Source organism: Bombus huntii, chromosome 5 (genome assembly GCF_024542735.1).
Source record: "Bombus huntii isolate Logan2020A chromosome 5, iyBomHunt1.1, whole genome shotgun sequence".
Classification (NCBI taxonomy): domain Eukaryota; kingdom Metazoa; phylum Arthropoda; class Insecta; order Hymenoptera; family Apidae; genus Bombus; species Bombus huntii.
The window spans coordinates 14,669,113-14,692,174 of NC_066242.1; the positions used below are offsets into that span (position 1 = coordinate 14,669,113).

Genomic DNA, 23,062 nt, shown 5'->3' on the forward strand with positions numbered 1-23,062 from the left:
CTATATTTCACGTACTAATAAACGAGATACGAATGTAATAGCTGCTTTATCGTATCGTCAAAAATATTATATAATAAAATGGCTACTTACTATTTTAGAATACTATATTAGTTGATTTGAACTAGATATTATGGAGGATATAAAGAAAGCAAATCGCGTAATTCAGTGTCTTATTTAATATAATTTATTTATAAATTAATCGTGCGGATGCAGATGCGATAATGAAAACGTCAATAAGCGATACGCGTATTACAATTTGCATTCTGATAAAGATTCTTCTTCCGTCTCTGTCTATTTTTCTCGCATTTCTTTCCCATCGTAGTTGTCTCATTTGCGGACGTTATATTTTGAAGTAAAGATTAACGGTGGTACCCGTTATTGAATTTCATCGAGACTCTGTCAAATCGTATCATCGTAAGGAATCATGCGAATGAACCTTTAATGCTTCACGATACATCGATCAACGATGCTACACGGTGAAAAAAAATTTGGATGAAATTTCCAGGTACCAGCGTCGATTTGCTTGGAACGATATTATAATAAAAATTCGCAATTCAGCCAACAATTTTCAATCGTAATGTTTAACTATATAATTACACTTAATAATGTGATAGCGATAATTGTATTGCTCGAAGAAAGGAATCTTCGAAAACGCCGAAGAAAAAACAGACGGCGCTACTTCTTTAAATCTCACATACTCACATACACACGCGCTCGTTCATCATTCTCACATGTGTGTGTTTTTCAAGAGTTATTAATGAATGATGACACAGAAATCGAGTGATATGCGGACCCACTAACGAGTATTAAAAAAATTGCTTTTTAAATTGTCTCTTGGTTAAAATAATATTACTGTAGAAAGAGTCACTATTTATGATGTCTTGCTATTGCAATAGTATTTCAATAATTTTAACAGTATTCAATCATCAAATACAAAAATAACCTCATTGAAAAAGCTGATTGTTTATCAGTATCGCAAAATAATTGAAAGATCATGATCGAAAAAGACGCATATTAAGTGCTATCTGTGTTGATAATATAGAATATTATAGCAACAAAAATTTCCGATTGGCCATTAATTGAAAACCATGGAACTATTGATTATATATTATTATTGATTATAAAACGATAGCGTATATTGTTGTATAAAGGCAAATTAATTACCAATTAACAATATAATTTACTAAAACAAACTGCTTTCTTAACAGCTCGTCGTAAAGTAATAAAAGTTACTTTATTTTTTAAAGAATAAATTTTCAAATATAATACAAATTATAATTAATCCTTCGTACAATTTAATTGAAAAGAACTGCTAAATTTCTACATGTAAACTTCATAGAAACTCGAAATCTTATGTATATTAAAAATCAATAGATTTTTAATTAAATAGTACCCATACATTATTTATAGTGTCATTTAAGAAACTAATTCAAGATATGCAACATTCGTAACACCATCAACAACAAATAACTTTCTAATTTATCTTTCTTTATTATCTCAGTCTATTTGTCCCTCTTTTTACATCCACTCATACATATGTAACGCATTCTTCCCCTGTATAAAAAAATGACTTTTTAAAGGCAATTAATTATATATAAAGTAGAAGTTTTAAGTTATTTTCTCAGGGTCATATTTGACTGTTACTGTTAACAATTATCCTTTCCTTTGTTTATTTTTTAAACGAAACATTTAACAATAGCAAAAAGAGCGAGAGGCTTTTGCTAAAACAATTGATAGAATTTTAAGATCTGTATTTACAATTATATAAACCTTATTTCTTGATGTATTAACTTATGCTGATGCAATATATCTGTAAATATGCGTATATATTGTAAGATATAAGTTGTAACGTGTTTTATACGCAGCTTAAAGAACATATTATAGACAACATAAATAAATCATTTTTGAAAATACCGGTTCACAGATGAAAACGGGAATAGTCGCCAATATATTTTATTAAAGAAACAAAATTAAAAACAGAAAAGTAGAATGTATATTTACATGCTTCTAAAAGCAAGTACGAATATTATGTTACAAATAAAAATCCAGGAAACTGATTTAAAGTCGCATACTGAAAAAAATAGTAGAAATCTTAGAAGGCTTTGTTTAAAATAAATATTAAAATGGATTTTAGATCAGTTTCTCATAACGAAATTATCTAGATCGTTGAAGATAAACAAAATTTATTGAAAACAAAAAGATTTTCCATATATCTTTAAGACACCTATATTATTTCATTCTTAACATTTGAATATAATCATGTAATATTAGTGTCATACGTTCCAATGCGTGCATTTATTATGTGATGTTAAAGAATAAAACAGCATTACATAAAATTTTCGTTATAAAATTCAAGTTTGTAAACAGTATTCGTTTGAATTTATTGTAAGACTACTAAAAATGAGAGACAGACCAATATTTTATTACAAAACAAATTACCAATTTCAGTCATCTTGATGAATATGCAATCAGAAAAAGAAAAAAGGTGAAAAGTACAAATTTCAAACGCTAATGGCTAAAAGAAGAAAAAGGAAAACACCCCTCTCGTCATCTTTGTGCCAAAGATATTTCTGAATAACTTCTATTATGAAATTAAAAAAATTTTTTCTAAGAACTAAATGATTAATCATGATTGATCTCAATGGGACCGCATATCATTCTATTTAAAGAAGAAAGGTCAGTTTAGACTGATGTGGGAGAGTGCGAGGAAAAAAACAAAAAAAAGGAAGAAAAACCGGGAACCCCCTAAGAGACACACGCATTGCACCGTTTATGGTTTTTGCATAGAGTACACCAAAGGGCTCTATTCGCCTCTCGCGTTGCAACAAATTAACATAATCGCTAAATGTTACTTCTTTCCATTTATTTCGATTAACAGGGACAGCTTGTATAGATCCAGAAAAGGAAAACTCGCATTACGACATCGTCGGACATTGAAATCCAGCTGCCGAACTTCCAAAACATTGAGAAAAGGCATTCTTTTCCTTATTACCTTGTAATCTTTTCTCGCTGTTCTTTTTTTCAAAGCAGTGTTTCTTTCATTGCGATTTTTCACATTTCCAACTCTTTGTTCTTCTGGAGATACCCATTCATTTTAGGTAATTTTATTTTTCCTTCTTCTTTTTTTTACATATACATATATTTTCAATAATCTTCCATTACAATTTCTTTGCAAGCCATGCTTCTATTGTAGCTACTTTTTTACGATTTTTTATTTTTTCATACATAGGAATTTCAGAATTTAAAAAAATTATCCAGTTACTTTAAATCTTACAATGCTAAGAACTTGATTTTTCTGTATCTTTCGTTTTCTTGGTATATTATTTATAATATATATATATATATATATTATAATATAATATATAATATAATATATAATATATATGTATTATATATATATATATGTCTTCATTGTGCTCTTCTTTTTGACGCTGGTGTTACATTTCATCTTTTCTCCGTTGTTTAGTTTCTTTGAGTACTCTGCAATTTTTGTTAAATATTTCCCTTTCACCATTCTTCGTTCGATCTTCATATGTTTTGTTCTTTATTTCCTTTTTTAATTTCATTTTGTTCTTCTGCATTATCTTTTCGGTTCTCTCACGTGACCACTCTGTATTTCGTTCTTGCATGGATTCCGCAATTGTCCGACAAATTCGCTTAAGCTTCTTTTGCCCCCGCGTGATGATATATTCTCACATTTATTCTTCCTTCTTTGACTCTTTCTTGCCAAACGGTATCGCAGCTTTCACTCTGAAACGACAATTAAAATATAGATGTTTTTAAAAAAATTTGAATTTATATTTGTATAAAAAATACCATTTTATTTTATTTTTTTAAATGAAGATTAATATGCATCTTCTAATTTAGCAATATGAGTATATTTATACAAATTATATATGTAAATGTATAGCAAGTTAGAGAACAGAACTATTCCCATTTCCCTTTACACAGAGAACCAGTTCAAAATATCATTTTAATGAGTCCTGCACCGTGATGGACATCTACTATTAAAACGAAAATTGTCAGTTAGTAGTCGGAGGGAACCATCAGCAGCATTTCCACTCTATATTTGTCACGAAGCAACGTTAATATTTTATGCAACAAATGCCTGATTACAGGGAGAACATATGCTACTTTCAAAATATAATCTATTCGCAATGTAATACATCATCAGGTGATATTTTACTTTATTTACAATTATAGGAAAATACTTCCAAGAAAATATTGTTGTAATTAAATTATGTTATTGAAAGTGTTGAAATCAGATAATACGGGATAATACAGAATTATTTGAGAAAAAACTCTGTTTTGTTTTTATTTTAAAACGCGTGAAATACTGAAGATTATTTGATGAATTGTAACTTACTTAGTAGTGAGATCGTTGATTTTGCTTTGTACCAGTGCTAGATTCTGGTCAATTTGTGCCTTATTTGTCTCATAGACCTTCGGCAGTGTGAATAAGGCAACCACTCCTAAGAAAAGATCAATTGAATTGGTTATAGAACGCGCTAGATTTTTCAAAATTCATGCTTATATCGAACAATCACATAGTCTAGATAATATTAAGAGGGCTCTAACATTGCTCAACGAGAACAATGACCTCATTATACATTTCAGTGAGGGTGCGGATATGCCGTTAAACCGCAAATTTAGTCTCTTGACGCTGAATATTTCGTTAAGACGTCAGTTCTATTAATATTTCTAGATAAGTATACGTACAACTATTTCCTGACTGTAGAGACAGAGGAAAACTAAGAATGTCTCGATTAAACATATTTTCATAACAGTCGATAAACCACAAACTTAGTGTGACTTGTATTAAAACAGAAAATGGAATATTTGAGAAATTTACAAAATTTACCAATTATGACTAGAGTCATGCCATTGAACCAAGAACCCACGTAGGTGAGACACCAAAGAAGGACACCAAATTTTAAAGAGTCGACGAAATCCTCGACAAGGAAGAGCCTACGAAGTTCACTGACCGCTGCGTTTAAGTGTGCAACAGCCACGTCTGCCACTTCGTGCACCTTCTCCGCGGGCAATGTTAAATCCATTTCCAAAATGTTCCTAAAATTATAAGTAACTTGTCAATATGTTATTGCTTAGATTTTAATCTTTTTCACAAATTTTTCTGAAATTACTTGATCTTCAAAAAGTTTCATATTTCTGGTGTTTTAAGACAAATGAAAAATTCTTTTTTTAGGATAAGAAATTTCATTTTTACCGACTTTTATCTTTGAAATCAGGATACTTACTGGAAAGGATGCCCATCGGAAGTTTTCTGAATAGCTTGAAGAACGGTGTTGTGAATCCTAAAGGCAACGGTGCCTGTGAGGATAAGAAGTGACAAATAAGCAAGAACACTTATCAAGCTGAAGTAGGCCAGCGAGAGGAGCACGCCGAGTATACACCCGAACACGGGGCCTGATTTCTTTGGATCGCGCCAATAAATTAAAGCTGCCACTAAAACGAAACAAAAAATACACCGTTATTAGAATCTCCAAATTCGCAATTATTATACTTTCATTATACAATCTATTGCAATACATAGTGCTTTCACATTCTTATTAATTCACAAATATACGTAATAATAAAAAAAACATCATGTTTCGATATCCAGGAAATATGCAATAAGGATAGTATACAGAACAGATAGTGTACAGAAGGGGAGACCCTTATCGAAGTTGACCATTTTCTTAAAATCACAAATTCCACGTTCACATATCATCTTTCTCTTCTACATAAAATCTTTGAACGTCGAGACAAGTTCAATATAGGTATTATCCGAAACTGATCAAAATCATAACAGAAACATTATTAATATTACACCACTTATTAAGATTCTCAAGCTTATATTCAATACAGATCAAGTAAAATCCGTCCATCTCAATATTTTCGTACGAACACGTGCTCCTGAACCATATGTTAACAAATCTTGTGGAAGATCGATTTTTTCCTAGAGAAAAGACGAAGACTCACCGGTACCTCTGTTGGGAAGCTCCTCGATGGCTGTTCTTAAATTATTTTTTCGTACCATTTTCGACGAACGAGCAGAGGATATGGTATAAAAGAAGTCGAAAGCGAGGAAAGCTGAGCAAGAACTGCCAACTCTCTCCGCGGCTTCGTTTACACATGGAGCTCTCTATATGCCTCGTGATATTACAAAGATACGTGTGCATGAGGAGTAGGAGAGGGAAGCAGATACTAACGAGTTAGAATGGGAGAAAAACGAGGAAAGGGAACCGGTAGAGTAATCGCAAATAAAATAGTCACTGAAGTGGAAAGTGGACAAGGAAAGGTAAATCGTTAGAAGAGTACTTCATTAATCACGATTGATGTATGAGTGTCATTAAGGAGGAAATGGCTGTAACTTTTACCTGACATTATCAAACTTCCTTAAAAATCGTGAGAATATTTTTGGTATCATTTGCTACATTTTTTCCTTAAACGGATCGTACTGATATTCTATTCTTTTTATCTTGGTGTTATTTTAATGATATTTATATTTAATCTGATAGCTTTATAGATAAATTTTTTGGTAGTGGTACGTTCATTATATTACGCAATTGCTCGAGCTGTATCTAGAATTATAGAACTGTGTTTAATTAAATCACGAAGTTGTGAAACTGCCTTAAAAGTTATTTTTATAAATACGTTTAATTTTCATTCGACTGTAAGTCAAGATATGGATCAGTTTTCATGTTATGAAGCTCTCAATAGAGTACTCAATGATACTATTTTGGTATCATGCTTTGGGATCATGAGAAGTATCTTACATTGCTTTTCTCTTGCTGTCTTCCTCGAGTCTTAATATACATATTTTGTATCTATTTGCGCTTCTGATTACATTAACAATAAAACTTAACGTACATTATAGATCTACAATCTAGAGTCAACACATCTTAGACAAACGATAAATATTGAAGTAATTAAACATACGAGGAATCAGGATTAATGACAACAACCGATTGTCAACAGCCTTGAAGGTCCCCTAATAATAGAGACCTAGTGAATTCTTGAATTTTGCCATCGGCTTTGTCTCTAATCCAAAAAGGACGGTCTATTAAACTATTTCCAAGGCCTCTTCAACGTCGTGTAATTCTGCCAAATGAATTTATGTCATCTGTTCCAATTCCTGATCGAACAAGTTCTATTTCGTTGAAAATCCGATCCTCTTCAATCTAAAATTCACCAGCAATTTGAAGATTTAATCTTGTACTTTTATATTTAAAGCATTTGAAAGCTTTTAAAAGTGTCTTTGCTGTTATAGAATTTTTAAAGACAATATCAAGAGTGATTAGTCGCAATAGATACGCAGAAGAATGCGAAAATAAGCGAATATCATGATATTTTATCGTTTCTTTTGTGAATTTGATGCCTCCACGGCGACCGGTTGTAAAGAAACTATAACGGATGTGTAATATGTCAACTAGAAGACTCTGTATGGAAATCTATATGATATAATACGCCGTGGAAATATGCGTGCAAGCTCAGCCTGTCGTGTAACTGAGCATGAGCAGAATTAAATATTATATTCTGATCGTTTACTGCATTATAATCAAGTTGTTGCTTTAGTCAATTGGCATCAGTTTCTATTCGACATTTAGCAGGGTGGGTATGCTAAGATATTTAGAAAATGTTTAAAACAAAGATATTCGAGGGACAATATTTTTCAAAATTGTAAAGAACTATGAAAGTTTTAATTCTTTGTGAATTTAATTCTCTAGAATAATCCTCGACCATACTAAAATATGTATTAAATATTTAAAGGGCAATATTCTTTAAAACTGTAAAATATTCATATAGAAATTCTAGATATTATTATTTTAAAAGTGTTAAAAATATAGGCAAACGCATATTTTGAAATGTAATTCTCTAAACTCTAAGCTTTAATTTTCTAAATTAATCCCCTTTTATACTAAAATATCTATTAAATATTTCGAATATAATTTAGAACGTAGTCTGTGTCTTTTTCATTTCCACCCGTAGTATATATTTTAAACTATAAAAAATTATTATATAAAACTATTGAAATCATAAACTATAAAAAATCTTCGAATATCCTCTTCATGTTCTTTACATGTATCGAACAGTCCCTGTACGACCGATTCTAGAGGCTGCAACAATAAGATATTAACATTGATATAATTGTTTGCGTGATCCAGACGTATCGAACTCTTAAAGAGGTTTAATCAGAGTCGGAGTTGGGACAAATCCAGACGTGGACAGAATTTAATAGAGCGAGGAAGATAGAGATACGTCGTGCATAAGTATCACGTATCGAAGGAAAAGAGGGGAACGGTCGGGCGCGGTTTGGCGGTAGAAAATCAATAAGATGTCTCTGGTAGTGCGATGCCCGGCGTCGCAGTGTCGGCCGTTGCCTCGACGTCCCTTACTATCCCCAGAAATATTCCTTCCAACGGATATTTTACCCTCCACGAATTCACCCTTCATTTGCTTCTTTCCCCCATAGGAAATTATACACCATATACCTGACTCAGAATTACCATCTCTCTTTTCCTGCTATCATATTCCCGTTGTACACGCGAAGGTTTCTTAAATTACACATAAAACTAACGATCAACCCAGAAAAGTATTTCTGACGTAAAATTTTGTCAAAGTACGAAGAAAATATTTTTTACTATAATATGTGATGACTTGTGAGTTTCACTCTCGCAAGAAAATGAAGTCATTTTCTGCTATATTATTGGTTGCGTTAGAAAAATGAGAATCTCAGTTTTTTCCTATTTCCTATTCTTAAAATTTTGATACGCGAAGAAGAATATTATCCAGAGTATCGTGAAACGATTTGAGATTTTTTTAAAACGGTTTCGTATTCATCTTCCAGCGGAACTGTCGCAATGCGACAGTGGCTTCAGGCAGGATAAGTTTCACGAGACGGTATCGATTTTCTCGATGAGATTTGACAAAGAATTCGATTCTTTTGGCTGCTTTGGATCGCGTCCAAGCGCTAAAAGTAACAGTGTTTCAAAGCAAACAGTGCAATGCTCTGGTCTTTAAAAGTACTCAAAAAGAATTATTAACAAAAGATTCTCATAACAGCTACGCTTCTCTTTCTCCAATGTTTCGTCGAAATACCTTCAAATAAATATATCAATTATACTAGTCCTCTGAAAGGTTCCTTCCATTCACTAATCAAATTCACACATTCTCTCCAGACTATTTGATTCAGCCTTTAAATAATTTCATCCTTCATTAGAAGTCTAACTCTTGCAATTATCACCAATTCAATCTTTAAACAATCGAAAAATTCGTGATCCTGATATCTTTGCTGAATTTCTAGTTTGATCCAAAGAACCCCGATTACCGGCATTATCAAAAGCTTTCGCTTTCGATCGACTTCGAACAATAAAATTCCTAGTTTTCTGATTGCAAACTCAATATCTAACCAACCAAACAATTACTACCTCCTATTCTTCTAAAATTCTTCGAAATTTCGATTTGTTATAGTTGAACCCTAAGATTTCAATCCTGTTTTCAGCGGATCGCAAAAATCATTAACATTTCCAAAAAACCCCACCCCGGATCTCTGATGTAACCACGTCTGCGCAGTTTCTTTCTCAAACTGGCAACCTATCAACCTCCTCGGTGTATATACCTGCGTCTCTATCAATTCAGATTCGAACAACCCTTTGTGACACTCTTACTCACGTTCCTCCCTCGTGATTGCCATGTTTCCCTCCCTTGTCTCCGCTTCTTCCTCCCTCCTCTAGAGCTCGAGGGACACCTCGAAGAGAGAAGACACTGGCGGCGAGAGGATAAACGGATCGTACACGGCGATGAAGGAAACCTTGCTAGGAAAACCAACGTAGAAACGCGACACACACTCCGCGGTAGAGATAGACTGCGGGCTCGCCGAGCGGAAAGCGAGAGTTCCCTTCGAGATTTCTGGCAGAACACCAGCAGCCTCAAACCCGGCCGGATACTATATTTAAACCCGGCTACGGCCGCCAATCGTCTCCGGCTTTTTTGGATTCTAACCGCGACACGAATCTGTCCGACTGCATCGAAATTTCAATGAACGGGAACAAAAGGGACAGGATTCCTTTGTAAAAATGTAAAGGGCTCGTTTAAATGGTTTACAAGGCGACTGGAACATAGATCTTGCGTGTATATGTTTGATTAGGGGGATATCCGAGGAGATACGAGACAATATCAGTTGCTTGACCCAGACCTGAATTGGAAATACGATGGGCAATGTCTTGGTTGGTGATTGAAAAGGGTGTTGTTTTGTTCCGAATAGATTAGAAGTGATACATTGGTTGTATGTTTAGATATATGTTTTTGAATGCTCGATGTTTGATCGTTTTCATTTGAGGAAACTTCCTGAACGAGTACTTCTTTTTATATAATAAACATACCGTAACATACAGGATGTCCCACTTTTTCCCCGATAAAATGCGAGAGCTTAACCTATAGGCAAAACTAAGAAAAGGATGTTATATAAAGTTTGTGAGTAAACACTTTGTTACAGAGTTATAAACAAATATTGTATGCATGAAACAGGTAACAACGCATTTTCTATTCCAGCACACAAAAGTCAATCGTATTATTTTGTCAGCGTAATTACATATTTTTTTATCGTGTAGTAACAATTCCGTGTCGTTAAAATAGTTGTAGAATATAATAACAATAAGAAACGATTACCTTTACTGTATTTAATAGTTCAGTACTAACGGCTGGTAAAAATATTCGAATAAGCAAGGATGTTAGAGAGTCATAAAAAGCATGTAACTACGCAAATCAGATAAACACAGTTGACATTCTGTTTGCTATAATAGAAAATGCGTTGTTACCTGTTTCATGCATACGATATTTGTTTATAACACTGTAACAAAATATTTATTGACAAACTTTATATAACGCTTTTTACCTTATTTTTTCCTATAGGTTAAGTCATCACAGTTTGTAGGGAAAAGTCGCAACAGCCTGTATAATACATATTATAATAAGCAGAGCTATGTGAATAATCTCTAAATTATTTTGTACATTTTCAATTGAAGATTGAAAAAGAAAAACTGAAATTTAACGAAAATTAAAAAATAGTCTGCGTTGCTACGAGAATTAATATAGAAAATTTTGGGACAATATTCATCGGGTCTATCTAGTCTACTCAGATCACCTAGACCTAACATTGTCAAGTAACATTTGTGAATGACGCGATGGATAATTGGCAAGATCCTCTATTTCTCACGCGAGTTATCCAACAAAAAATTTTCCAAGTCGCAAATCAAGACACGATAGTAACACAATCAACTGTTGCTATTAGCTTTATCCACAGTCGTTAAGGAAGTTAGCTGATCGTAACATAGAACTCAAGATTCGAGAAGCGGATCCAAACTGTCAGAGTAACATATTGTGCAATTACTAGATTGCAATCGACACTCTACGCGCTAGATTGAATTATCATGACGAAACACACAAACGATTGACGTCAGAGGAGTCTACAAAAATTCATAGCCAGGTCATCGAACCTCAGAGGATTAATATCATTCCAATATCATCCTAAATGCAAGCATCCAACAATAGTCACAACTCAGACTTCTTTGGTATGTACTCTTCACGAGGTACTTGACCCATACACACATACATAGATTGCTCTTGCCTCTGTAGTCTTCAAAGGGAAAATCAATACCACTGACACTCGAGGGAACAAAGGAACCAGATTCTAAGTACTATCCTCGTATATCTATAGAGCCACTGACGGAGTCGATTTTTCTGAAATTACAACAAGAACTACGTCAATGATCACGTGCCATTTTGTGCTAATATCTTGAAGCAAAGATATGTTACCTATTATTAAATTGTGTAGTAAAAAGTAGTAATAGTTGATGATTTGTTAAAATATTTTTTTCAGCACTTTTTCCTTAGTCTGTTGTAGATTTAATTGGTAGATGTTTATACATTCATGGGAAATGTAAATTTGTATAAATATCCGCAGTCGAACTATTACGAACAATACATTCAAATGAGAAGTCATATTTATGTATAGACTTTCAAAGATTTGCCGAGGTTAATTAATTTCTTATTAATTCAAGAGAGATTTAATAAACAAATTTTGTGAATGCATGAAATTCCGTCCATCATTTTTATCAAGACAGAGATTAGATAGAAAGGTCATATAATGACCCCAAGCTTTCGAATGATAGTGCACTATGTTTAAAGTTGCTCATAGAGATATATTGGAGTACAAAGAAACAAGAATCGTTAATGTCTTTAGAAGGAAGTTCGATAAAAGTAACCTATTGTACGACCAAAGTGGTGTCTTGATAACTCTTCTTGTACTTTGAATACTTACCAGACTTTGTAACGAAAATAACGTTTCACAAGTTGGCGACATGAATGACGTAGTGAATGTACAACTTTACTCGTGAAATAACGATTTCCAAGAGTCTTGCTGCATCTGCATTTTCATTGTCTGATGAATATGATTTACATGGTACAATTCTCTTGCATTCTTGTTTCCGTGGAATATATTGGAGTTATAGTGTTAAATTATCGGTCAACAATGAATTACACGTATGGAATAATACATACAGGAAAAAAAAACACGATGCAGAAGTGTTTAGATAATAAATATGCAATCTCGTAGAGGGAATTATACAGCCAGTACAAAGGTCTTTCGTTCATATACATGGATATAAGTAATTGTTACAAGCTGTTTATTGTTCGATTTATCATTGAAAATTCTGCAATCTTTCGTATTTTAGCAAATTCGATGACAAATAAAATCTTTGCCTCAAAAGTGTATTATATGAATTATAGTATATTTCACCTAACAATGAACATGTCTCAACGTGGCTTTACATCAAATTTCGGATAATTTCTCTGTATAAAAGTTATCTTAATCCTACTACGGTCTTTGAATTTGTAGGTACATTTCTCATTTCAATGTCACTATTGTTTCAACAAATACGAGCACAAAAATAACATTTTTCTTGTACTTTTCTCGAAGCTAGGACATTTTTAACGATAAAAGGGCATTGGACTGGTCGGGTTCATTATCAAAATCGAAAACGACACCAAAAGATACAACAGGATTAAACAATACCAAATGTAGAATATCATTTTTACTAAAAATTCTTTCTATTGAAACATTTATCAATTGTCCAGTTTCATTACATTAAAATTTGAACTGGATATAATCGACACGAAAATGATACCTTTTTTTCATTAAAGCTATATTTTATATTTATTATATTTATATATAGAAATACTTCTATAAGCTCCAAGTGGGTCATCCTATATACAATAAATAAATCACAAATAGCGTTCTCTCTCGCCTCCCCCTTTTTTTTTGTCTTACGTCTACTCTATAGGTATTAGGAGCATAAAACACAAGTACACATTTAAAAAAAAAGACAAAAATTTGACAAAACATGTAGCGATTATATAAATATACTGCTCAACACATAGAAGCGAACGAATGGACATCGACATCGAGTTTGGCGTCTTACCTTTTGGATTCAGTCTATCAGGATTAAACCATGCGTCTGTAAAGAACAGAATCGAATTATGTTAGTTTGTGTGATTGATATAGTTCTATATAATTACTTTACGATGATCTGTGAGAAATGGACGAATGGCAATAACAATAAAAAAAATATTCTCAATGCTGTATAATAATAATAAAGATAGCGATGACATTTCTTTATAATGAACACTTTATCGTTATAATATTGGCTTGGCAATTAGGTGATCGCGGATTTTGTCATTAGGTGGTAACGAAAATACTACGAAATTAGTCTTATCAGTAATAGTATTTTCTAAAAATGATGTGGGTTATAATAGGTGACTACAATTTGAGCTACATTTTCTGAGTTAAGTTACTTAATATTACAGTAGCTATATAATTTCAATTTATCTCCTCTATCTTACATGATAAACACCGTTAATAGTATTTATCACGTAAAAAATAGAATATAAACTAAAATAGGTTACTCCAAAATTAATCTTTTTAAACTTATTAATTAGTTATATGAGTAGTTATACATTTTAGTGAACTATGTCTTCCTTAAAGAAATATCAGTAGAAAGGCGTGTTTCTATTGTACATAATAAATAAAAAATATTGTCCAAAGCTTATAAACAATTCTATTCTAAAAAGATTAATCAGCCTAATTCAAACAGTTATCATTTATTGTACAAAGAAACGATATCGATCGAGACGTAAATAATTCTGATCAATTTAATGAAAAATGTTATAAAAAAAGAAATTCGATAAATACGGGCATTTTATATCAATGATAAGTAAAAATATTTAGACTCATCTAAATCAATCTAGATCATCTATCAATCTAGATTCATTCAAGAACAGTTGCACGTGTTCACTCATTGTCGGTATCATTAGCATAAAATCAAACTCTCGTTCATTTCAATTTCCTAATGCTTTCCTACTATGTAATTTTTTCTCTCACAGTCGGTGATTTAACCCATCCCGTTAGTCAAATGTAACAATAAGAATTATTGATCGTACAATGGCTCGTTGCATAACGGAAATATGTATTATTATTATTATTATTCTTTTTTAAATTATTCTCTTAAAGATCTATCAACAATTTTAGTTTGTCATCTGAAAAAATTAAATTGGATTTTTTCTGCAAAGAAATTAGTACATATACATATATAAAAATATCAAAACTAGTTATACAAATTTTCGTATAATTTTTGGGAATAATATATCAAAAGATTTCAGGAGTGGCAGTTAAATAGCACCTAATCGATTGGCAGCATTCATTGTCAGTGTAATTAGCACACTGCACGGTGTTGCGCAATCATTGACCTCGACTTCTATCTCGATATCTACGTACTTCGACCAAATGACTTGTCTTAAAATTTGCACATGTAATATCTAGTCCCTGGTAAATGATACAGTGAATTTGTCTAAATAAAATATTTCCTATCTTTTTTATAACTTTGTAATAAAAAATTAAAACAGTACACCACCAGCGCAAGTCTCATAGATCCAGAAAACAAGATAAAGAAATAAAAAAAAGAAAGAATTTTTTACTTCTCTATAATTTAAGACTAATTTATTTTAATTCTGTTTATTTCATTCGCTATTTGTATTTATTACTCATCATTAATCTATTTTATTTTAAAACACAAGGAAAAAGCCAACAGACCCTCTGAATTTTAGTGTTTGTTACGAGAGAATTTCTAACGAAAAGTCCTCTTTCAAAACCGTTATAAAAGAATGAACAAGGTTATTATTATTAATTTCACTGTAATTTATATAAAAATAGAATTTCGTATTTGTTTTTCGAATTAGAGATCCAACGAATTTTTTTTTTTTTTATCAACGCGATTTTCGACAAACGAATACATAAATTAGATTTGTTAGAGTAAATATCCATTCCTTAATCTCATAACTGTTATCAAAAAACATTTCTAAAGACATGGAATATCTTGTATTATACATACGTAACGTTACTTCGAGTTATATATATGCTTATCTTATGTAACTCGTGCTTTCAATATATCTAATCATGATCGTAGGTTGATTCCATGTAATTAGAGATAATTGCTGACCTGTTATATTTATTGATCATACCTGATGAAAAGTGATTTCTTTTTTAACGAAAAAACTCCTGAATATAGACACACAGACAAACACAATGACTATTTAAATTTCGAAGCAACACGAATTATCCCTAATTTCTACAATGTCAATTCAATTATACTTCCCGAGTGCCGATACTATTTTTGCATCCAACTACGACGATTATTGCTAATCAAATATGCAAACTTCAATTCATATGATAACGTAAAAAAATTCCATAATAATTTTGTGATAAGATATCGGGCACTTGAAAATCTCCAATTGTTTTTTTATATTATAACTGTGCCCATCCGTTAATTACAAAATAATAATTAAAAGATATCTCTTAATAATATCTCTTAAACTAGAAGTATATCATTTCATGTATATCTTTTTTATATATGTATATGTCATGTATGAATGAAAATAAAAATTCGATCGATGTCCTTTTTTTATATTTTATTATCAAAAATTGCTATTTACAATATAAAGTGTGCAATATATTTATAAAAACCGATAGCCGACGATCAATAACCCACTTACAAATCGCGTTTCCACTGCGCATGTCAGACAGTCGATGCACCCGGAGCTATATAATTATCTAGTTTTTTCACTTTTCTCTTTTTCGCGCTTTCTCTTTGTTTTTATATTTAATAACGCATACGACATGCTATCTGAATGACTTACACGATAAACAACAAGTTCCCTGTGATAAACGCGGCTTTATCTCAGTATTAAAATTAGAGGACTTTGTCCTTTTTTATTATTTATTCCTCTATTGAGTAACATATCTTAAAAGAAATATAATTAGCAGAAGAATCATTATCTGACTAAAGTTGAATTAAAAAAGAATTTTTTAATGAAACGATTGTAATAAGATACAAGACAAAGAAATTGTGCTGATTTTTTTGTACAAAGAAAGAAACAAATATTTGTTGAGAAATAAATGCATAATGATTTATGTAAGTTATTTTTGTAATTAATTAAGTTTCTAAGATCTCGAGGAAATTGCAACAATTGAAAATAGTAATAAACTAGATTGTATTAAATTACATATTTATATTGGAAAGCACAACGTGAATTTACGTTGGAAAGCACGATATGAATTTAGGATAAAAAAATATTTCAGTCTATGCATAAATATCAAACAATACTTGCGTGTTTCACTAATGAAAAACAGGTTATTAATAAATGATGGTGTAATTTCTGTAGCAATCAATATTTTCATAAAAAGAACAAAGAACTTTAACCATGTATCATGATAAATCAGCTCTTTAAAGAACATTAGGATCGCTTTTGCGTTAACTTCTCATGAAACCCTATAACCCATTGGTAAACATTGCGGCCTTGAAAATTTATTATCTCCAATATCTCTCTAATATTTATCTCTAAGAACCACACATAGTATTGTATTTAAAAAAAAACAGTAAACAATAAAAGAAATTTCAATATCTTAACAGTTTCAATAAAAAATCTCCTTCATCTAATGTACAAGTATTTAATCGCATTGTATAACGATGTCTATAATATTATACTACGACATAATTCTGTAACATTATATAATATTAAATAAGAATATTAAATAATATTAAATAAACGCAACTTTATATTTTCTTTATCTCTGTCATATACGTTCATTTTACATAATGTAGACGTAAAATAATTTATCAATTACATGATAAAGCTACTGTAACTAGTACGCGCCCTACTGCTGATAAATTGCACCTCGTTTCCGACGTCAAACCACTGAGCTACCTGTTTCGTATTATAGTATGAGCCAAGATGAAACCAGGCTATAGCGTAAAATCTGTTAGAAGTTAAAATGAACATATTTCTTTATCAAAACAAGCAAATTGAGAGAGATAGTAGCAAAAAAGTTCTGAGAGGTTCGTACAAAGAAATTGTAAACCTTTGGAAGCCGGACATTTCAGAAGCACGTCATAACAACACATAATATACATTATATGAGTTTTGTTATACGTATGCAATTATTTTCTCAAAACATTTTCAAGCAATACGTGATATATATCTACACGACACGATTGTTTATATCAGAACGATAAGAATACAAATATGTGTAGTACACTACAACACTAGGTCAAAATGATCTGGGTTCGGTATTTAGAGACAGTTACAGAAACAATCCATTTTATAAAGTATATCAAAATTAAATTTATACTACATATTACAATCTCTCTTTCTCAAATAAAACAGCGTTAATCATAAGATGTCGCTATTTTTTATTGTGCGGAACCCTAGAAATGCAATATACATTTGATTTTAAAATGAGCTGCGGCTATAAGGCCAGCCATAGGATCATCTATACCACTTCTCGATGGTTCAATTTGTGATCTCGCTATATATCTTGACTCATACTATACTTTGAATATGTTATATCTCCTAGTCGACGTCAAATGAGAAAAAAATGGAAAAATTAACATACATGGATGAAGAATATTCCAGAAGCAAGAATTGCCATTGGCGATGCATGATTCTTTGCAAACCACATCGGAATCTTCTTTCTCTTTTTCAGGAGACATAGGGCATGCTGGCTCCATTCTCATTATTCCCTAACCTTGTGTCTCAGTCGAACCAAGGACGACTCGCATTCGAGCACTACCCCAACAACCCACTCTGATAGTCGCAACGACGCACTTTCTGCTACTAGCTCTTTACTTTCCCCGTTTCTTCCACCCTTTTATTCTTTTTTCACTGACTCTACTCGCTTGTTCGCATTCGAATAACTCGTTCCGACTTATTCTATCTGCCTTTGATACACGAAATGATTTTGGACAAATCTATCAGGGGAAAAATAATAGTTCGTGTAATATTGATATTGCGATTCCCTAACGACACACTATGCTTTGAGGCGAGAACAGGACTGACGAGTATTATCGACCCGTGGACAGTTCCAGATATCCCCACCACCTCGACGCGCCATTGCTAGGTGCATAGGGAGACGATAAGGCTTCGGGTACGGTTCGGATGAAGTATAACTAGTTACTTTTGTTGATAGGAGATGGCGCCTTCAACACTGGTAGGGTCTAGTGAGTTTCAACGGAAAACATTAGATGACGCGGAATTCAAAATATAAATAGGCAATCCATTCGAGTAGAAACAGGTGTATCTACTAAAACAAATTGTTGCATGAAAATTTGAAATTTTTAGAAATGAATAAATCGATAATTTATGTTTGAAAGAAAATAAAAAATAAAGTATTATTATTTTTTTACGTTCCACAATTTCTTTTTAAGAACTTATAGTTCTTATTGACTACAGTAATCCTTATATTTTGAATTTATAAAATATCTGTGGTAACTATTAGTTTATGATCAGATATGGTGTTAAAATATTATTTTGTGGCGAATATTCTGAAACAGTTGACAAGAAAAACGTGACATACTACAATAATGTACGGCGATCGGAAATAATTCATGAGTCAGGCGCCTGAAATTTTTCGTACTGAAATCATGAGTAAAAATATCTTCTTGAAGAACGAAAAAGCGGCTTCGGTTAAGAGCACGACGCATAAAGAATGATTTTCAATTAGTACTACAATTTTATCGATATAAATTTGAACAGCTTAATATTGAATATGTTGCCTATTATGTGCAAATTTTTAATTGTAAAATGCATCTTTATACAGACTATTTTCCCATGGGCTTGGCTGTTCCCATTGGTTCAATCAAAAGAGGTCGTAAGGTATCCCTGCTGCGGATCAATATGGTGAGAAGATACGGGTTACTTCGATCCAACGTAGAAACCATACACGCAAAATGAGTACATATCTCTTTTTTCATGGTGTAACCTAATATACTATACAAATACTAATATAAATAAAAAGATATAGAAACATGCTATTTCATTAAAGATGTAAAACATTTAATTCTCTCTTTTTCTAGTGATTTTTCAATGCGACATTGGAATTGTTTCATTTTTCAAATATAAATTAAATGTCCAGATAAAAGTTATATTATTTGAAGAGTGCTATTGTTCGAAATGTTTAAGTGAAAGCAGTTGAAAATCGGTCACTCAACGAATATCATACACTTATTCATTACATAGTTCCTTAATGGTACACACCTACATACGAATATATTTAAGAATCGATAATTTGTTACTTGGCTGTTGACATTTTATTCGAAACAAATCTATAGCACATATTATTAATAGCGAATCTATTGCACTATAATTTACTTCATACGCACTTAACCAATGCACGAGAGATTATAATCGTAAAATAAAGAATAATGTTAATCTAATAAGTTATTCGTAATAAGATGTTAATATAGGGAGAAGAACCATGAATATGCAAACTACATAGAAATTCAACCGCGAAATCTTTGGTTACCGTTATACTAAGTACATCATATATCATAAGTAACGGTATAAAGACGCCACTATCTTGGGGCGATATGATTTGTATCATATTAAAATGATAAGCAAAATACCAATTATCTAAGTTTGCCGTAAATGGCGCAATCGTACACAATAAAGGGTATTAATAATGGCTAAGACTTCACGTAAAACATTGACACATTCTCTCTTGTACAAAATGACACAATACATGATTTCTTGTCTGGATTTTTACAATGCTTTTGTGAGTAGTCATTTCTCAGTATTGAATTGTTATGAAACATTTGTTTATTTTCTCGAGTATTTTATGAAACTGAGAAGAAATTTAACAATTAAAAAAAACTAATTATTAAAAATTCGGATTAAGATATTTCTTGCGGATTAATTTCTTATGAAGCTGATGAAAGAGTAAAGATGTCTTAAAGAGGTGTATGATGTGCTTGGAATAACTAATCACATCATTACAGCTCACAAACGCAATGACGCTGTAGCCAAGCGGAAGCATGGTTCACTTCGTGCAAAGATGCTAAATTAATTAACATTTCGTACTAATCGTTCATGCTTTCGAGACTTTGGAGGTCGTCATCTCAAGAACATTGACTATAAAATATTCTTCCTAGTAATATAAAATATTTTCATATATGATCGAAATAAAAAAAAAGACTGTATATAAGACCTAACAAATTTTTACTTAACCTCATTAGATGACTTATACTATTTTATTCATATCGATATATATCACATAATATCAGTCTAATTATATTACTATTTCCTTTACAAACTATCGACTTAATTATTTATTAAAAATGTAAATGTACTCACCGATTCCCATGCTACTGAAAATCTCCTTTGGAGCAATTTCCACTTCTATCGGTTCTCGTCTTACTTCCTGCTTGATCGATTTGAAACTCTTTGCCGGTGATGCTTCGATTTCGGACTCAAATTCCGATTCCCCGGTTTCTGGTGCACTGATCCGTTCCTTTTTCTCTACATGCTCAACCACATACTCACTTACACTTTCTGCTTTTCTCTCTGGTTTCGAAATTGACTCCGAAACAGGTGGAGATTTTTCAATAACATTCCATGAATTATCCAATTTTTTCTCAGTAGAGGGAGGAATTTCTGGTTCGCGATCTGGAATTTTGGTTTCCTTAACTTCTTCCTTTTCGGCGATCTCTTGCTTCTCATCTGCCTGTTTAGTAACCGGATCGATTTTCATAACGTCCGATTGGTCCTCTATTTTGCCTGATAACAAGTCGAATTCCGGTTCCTTTGATCTAACCTCAAAATTACTTTCCTCAGCCGGTTTTCCTTTTTCTGACTCCAATAATAACATAGTCGCTTTTTTAGAATCTTCTGGTTCATTTAATGATTGATTCAAGGAAAAGTTGATCATATCTTGATCCATATCGAAATTATCCTTCGCACTTCTATCTACTTTCTCGGTATGAGTTTCAAGGTGGGTTGATTGCCCATCCTGGACGTGTTCGAGGTGCTCAAAATCGTCCATCGAATCGTGCTCTCTCCTGATTGGTTGCTCCTTCAACTCGGCCATCTTTGCTGCACGCGAGGAGTGTTATCCTGTCATAGAATTCAACTTTTCCTTTAGGACGTTACCGATATTTCTTCGTTAATTTTCTTTGTAATATCTCTTCGCGATATTTTTCTTTTTAAACTTAAAAATTCTCAAAATTATTAACAATTAGAACAGTCTCTAAAAACTGTTACCTGCAACGATAGTGTTGACGTTTCGTTACGTTTTGATCACCTTTCTTGTTACAATCTCACGTTCCTTGAATTTTTTAAAATCGAAGACTTTAACAGCTCTTATTTCGTTATAACTATTTTACTTATTATTAAGCGATGCACAATAATTTATTCAAACATTAACAATAAGCGGTAGACATTGAAAATGAAAAACTGTTTTAACGCTCACTCTTCCACGGGTGAATTCGATTCTGAAACATGTTCTCCGGCGGAGTATCTCACGGGGTGTGCGTAGTAAGAGGGTTTCCGCCCCACCTATTCCTGTCTGCATCAGGAATGTACACATATTGGGTGACGACTTTAATAAACTCAGAGAATGATTTTAAAATTTTTGAAAATTCTATACTCACTTATACATATCACATATTTCATTCATTTATGGTCCTTTAAATGATTCTTAGAATAAAAATATAAAATAATGTATCTTAATAACAAATTGCAAAACTATAGCGCTCTTTAATGCAAAATACATTACATATTGTCTGTTTTTATTAAATGTTAAGAAGATAACTTTTATGTATTAACAATCTTAAAAAGATAATATTGAGTCTGGGGTCCGATAAGTACCGTCCGTTCCTGACGTAGCCAATGAGAATTGATAGTTGTCCCCACCATATAGTTAGAAAGAAGGGACTGGAGGGGTCTTACAGTTTAGGACAATGGGTAATGAGTCACGTTGGAAGAATACATAGACGTGTATAATGATCCTAGATGTGTCATATTTGTAAAATATTAGTAAGAAATAACAAAAAATACTATAATTCATATAACACATTCGATCTCGAAAATTATTCAGAAGTTTATCTTTTTAATCGTTTGATTTAAATCTACTTTTAATATATAACGTTCCTTTTTTTATTTTTCATATCCTTTGATAGGGTAGGTCATCTTATTGTTTCAAGTATTTCTAATATCTACTAATAAAACAGAGTATATAAGCATATATGTCAAATGAAATTTTTTAGAATACACATTCAATATGATCTCAATATTTTTTATTGCAATAATATAAGACAATTTAAGAATGAAGAAACTTATACTCTTTTATATGAGAGTTATTCTAACATTTCTATCCTTTATTAATATACGTCACATTTTTCAAATAGTAAAATACTAACAATTGTCCTACTCGTGTATAGACATTTCATTTATTACCTATAAGTTGTTGCAGGTTTAATCATATACATATGTGCATATGTATATATATATTGCATATGCGCGAAGCACTAGTACGCATGTGCACAACCGGTATTCTGCGTTAAAATCGCGGTTATACGTAAGTACATATAACGACGAATAATAATATTTTTAAACATATATTAAAGAGAAAATCAATTTTGTAAATATTTCATAAAAAATATTTTTCTTATAAAAG

General features: G+C 31.9%; 1 protein-coding gene across 5 annotated transcripts; it reads right to left on the minus strand.

Moving 5' to 3' along the window:
- Positions 1-1,467: 1,467 nt before the first annotated feature.
- Positions 1,468-21,919, minus strand: LOC126865750 (reticulon-1-A). 5 transcript variants are annotated; one of them, XM_050618616.1, is made up of 7 exons: positions 21,649-21,918; positions 20,743-21,501; positions 13,482-13,517; positions 5,259-5,466; positions 4,862-5,070; positions 4,367-4,472; positions 1,468-3,750 (listed from the first exon to the last, which is right to left on the minus strand). In XM_050618616.1, the coding sequence occupies exons 2-7, from the start codon at positions 21,473-21,475 to the stop codon at positions 3,699-3,701; spliced, it is 1,344 nt and encodes a 447-aa protein (XP_050474573.1). In that variant the 5' UTR covers positions 21,476-21,501; positions 21,649-21,918; the 3' UTR covers positions 1,468-3,698. The 5 variants fall into 5 exon arrangements, with proteins under 5 accessions (XP_050474573.1, XP_050474572.1, XP_050474575.1 ...); XM_050618615.1 differs by having other exon boundaries at positions 20,743-21,918; XM_050618618.1 differs by lacking the exons at positions 20,743-21,501; positions 21,649-21,918 and adding an exon at positions 18,008-18,435.
- Positions 21,920-23,062: the final 1,143 nt, after the last annotated feature.

Excerpts from the sequence above, each read along its gene's own strand:
- LOC126865750 (XM_050618616.1), bottom strand. The coding sequence starts at position 21,475 with ATGGCCGAGTTGAAGGAGCAACCAATCAGGAGAGAGCACGATTCGATG. Across the intron at positions 13,518-20,742 it reads TTTCAGTAGCATGGGAATCG|ACGCATGGTTTAATCCTGAT; the intron begins GTGAGTACATTT and ends TGTTCTTTACAG. Across the intron at positions 5,071-5,258 it reads TCCGATGGGCATCCTTTCCA|GAACATTTTGGAAATGGATT; the intron begins GTAAGTATCCTG and ends TTATAATTTTAG.